Source organism: Petaurus breviceps, unplaced genomic scaffold (assembly GCF_028583685.1).
Source record: "Petaurus breviceps papuanus isolate PSGF00001 unplaced genomic scaffold, PetGlider_PUasm1.0 90881, whole genome shotgun sequence".
Taxonomy (NCBI): domain Eukaryota; kingdom Metazoa; phylum Chordata; class Mammalia; order Diprotodontia; family Petauridae; genus Petaurus; species Petaurus breviceps.
The window spans coordinates 2,076,371-2,078,611 of NW_027187369.1; the positions used below are offsets into that span (position 1 = coordinate 2,076,371).

The following is a 2,241-nucleotide window of genomic DNA, read 5'->3' on the forward strand; positions in this document are numbered from 1 at the left end:
GGGGGTGGGGGAACAAAAAGCGAAGAGAAAGAAAGGGGCGCTGGGGAGGGAAACCGGGAGCAAAAGGGAGTTTGGGAGGAACCAGAATCGGGGAGAAAACGTGAAAGTAGGCAGCAGGAAAAGTGGGGTCGAGGTGAGGGAGCGAGACCAGGAGGGAGCTGGGGCCTCAAACTAAGGGAGCGCTCCCCGGCTTCCAGACTCGACGCGAAAGCACCGAGCGGGAAGAGCCAGGCCGTGCCGGACACTTAAAAATGGGAGGGGAGCGGAGTCGGGGCGGAGGCCCAGGGATTTGCCCGGGCACCTAGGCCTCCGGACTTACAAAGTCCTCCCAAATTCTCCTCAGCCGCCGTCTAGGGGAGAGGGGGAGGGGTGGGGGAGCAAAGGAAAGCCGCCGCCCCCCCCCCACCAAAAAAAGCCTCATCGAACCCGAAAAACTGTCGGGCCGCAGCACCGCGGCCCCGTGAACCCCTAATAGCCCCTTCACTCACAATTCGAGCCTGCCCACTTTCTCCCAATTTTTTATCCACTCGTAGGGAACCACCGAAGTCGCTCCGCTCGTCGCCGCCGCCATCTTCCTCTCTCGAGGAGCTGGAGCCCGGATGTATAGTGAGCAAAAGAGGGTCAAAGGGGAGCACCGCCCACGGGGCATGCTGGGAGCCGCAGCGCTCGCTCACCACCTTCCCCGCCTACCAGAGCCGGCCCCACCCCCACCCACAACCGCCCCTCCCCGCCAGGGCGGGCACGAGCGAGAGTGGCCGCGAGCACGCGCACTGAGGTTTGTCTTCCGCGGAGGCGCGCTACCCCCCCCCCCCCCCGCTGCCCTGAGGAAAAAAAAAAAAAGGAAGCGGGAAACCGGGAAAGCCGCCGGGGCTCCCACGCTCGCTGGCCCGCCTACTCCACCTCCCACCTTTGCTACGAGCCCCGAGACACTTTCAGCGAACCCCAAGGGAACTTGTAGTGAGAACCCAGCCTCGAGCTGAGCCTGCCACGTGTGCATGTGCACGCAGTGGGGGCGATCACTGCACAGTCTCGGCTTTCCGCGCTCCATCCCTCAGTTTCCCCCTTTCGACACGAGTGGAGCCGACTGGCTCCCCGTGTTTACAGCTCCTCTACCAAGCTATTCAGTCTAATCCAAGCCAAAAAAATTGGGGGAACGGCCGGGCAGAAGGTGTCCTTTAAACATATATTAGCAGCATGGTCCTGGAGAGAAACATGAAAACTGAAAGTCCCATAATTTAGATTTAACCTACAAGAAAGGAAACCGTCGTGGAGATTTTAATCACTGCGATGCCCGTTAAGAGCTCTTACCGTCCACTATTCTAATACCCTAAATCCTTTCCTCTGTATTTTAATCTCCCCCTTTAGAGCTCCAACATTCTGCAATCCTAAGACTTTTAAACCCTTCCCTTGGCCTCGATTTCTCTGCACTGTAGCAATACTATGTTGAACACTCTGTAAAGCCTCTTTTCACTCAGACATCTCTCGCCCCTAAATCCCTTCCCTGGTCTCTATCTCAGTTGCTCCCTTTTTAACTGGAGATGCCGAGACTACTGAGTCTCTAAGAGCACTAGAACTCAGACGTCTTCATTCCCTTCTTTTCACTATGAATCTCCATTTCCTCCTCAACCACAGAAGTGTTTCAAATAGTTGGATTCTAAAAGCTTCTCGTAGCTCTGACTTATTGCGATACTGAGTCCTTTCCCATCCAAATACTTCAGCTTCCCTTTACATAACAGGGCTTGCAAAACACTTGCTCAAAATGCTAGTTCTGACATCCTGAGATCCTGCATTTCTCCATTCACCACTTAAATTTTGTTATTTACCTTAACATACTGAGGAGCTTAGAAAAGGTAACTTTCTAAAGAAAATTCTACTTTTGTAACAAGGATAGACATATCGAACTCGTTGTTTTGAGAGGCCCACAGGAAGGAAGAGATTTGAGATCACAGAATGTTCGGACTGTTCAGATAATCTAGTCCACGAATTATTAACCTAGCACCCAAGATTACCTGCTTGCTTTCCGTGATACCTCAGTTGAATCAGAGGAGGTCAGTCGTGGAGTAAGAAAAAATGTTTTATGTGTTTAGACGCGTGTATTTATTCTTTGCCCTGGGCAACCATAGAACTTTATAGTTTACAAAGTACTTAAACATATGTTATCCCATTTGTTGTTCATCACTAAACTGTGGAGAATTTTTTGAAAAGATATAAATGACAGTTTCTGTTCTCAAAAATTTTACC

At 51.6% G+C, this 2,241-nt stretch overlaps 1 protein-coding gene across 10 annotated transcripts in view; it reads right to left on the reverse strand.

Annotated features, from left to right (window-relative positions):
• THOC2 (THO complex subunit 2) overlaps positions 1-672 on the reverse strand; it is a 95,091-nt gene extending 94,419 nt beyond the window's left edge. For all 10 annotated transcript variants that reach the window (XM_069074035.1, XM_069074034.1, XM_069074033.1 and 7 more), the window contains exon 1: positions 489-672. In XM_069074035.1, coding sequence (XP_068930136.1) covers positions 489-649 — 161 coding nt within the window. In that variant the 5' untranslated portion in view covers positions 650-672. The remainder of the gene's footprint in view (positions 1-488) is intronic.
• Between the last annotated feature and the right edge of the window lie 1,569 nt (positions 673-2,241).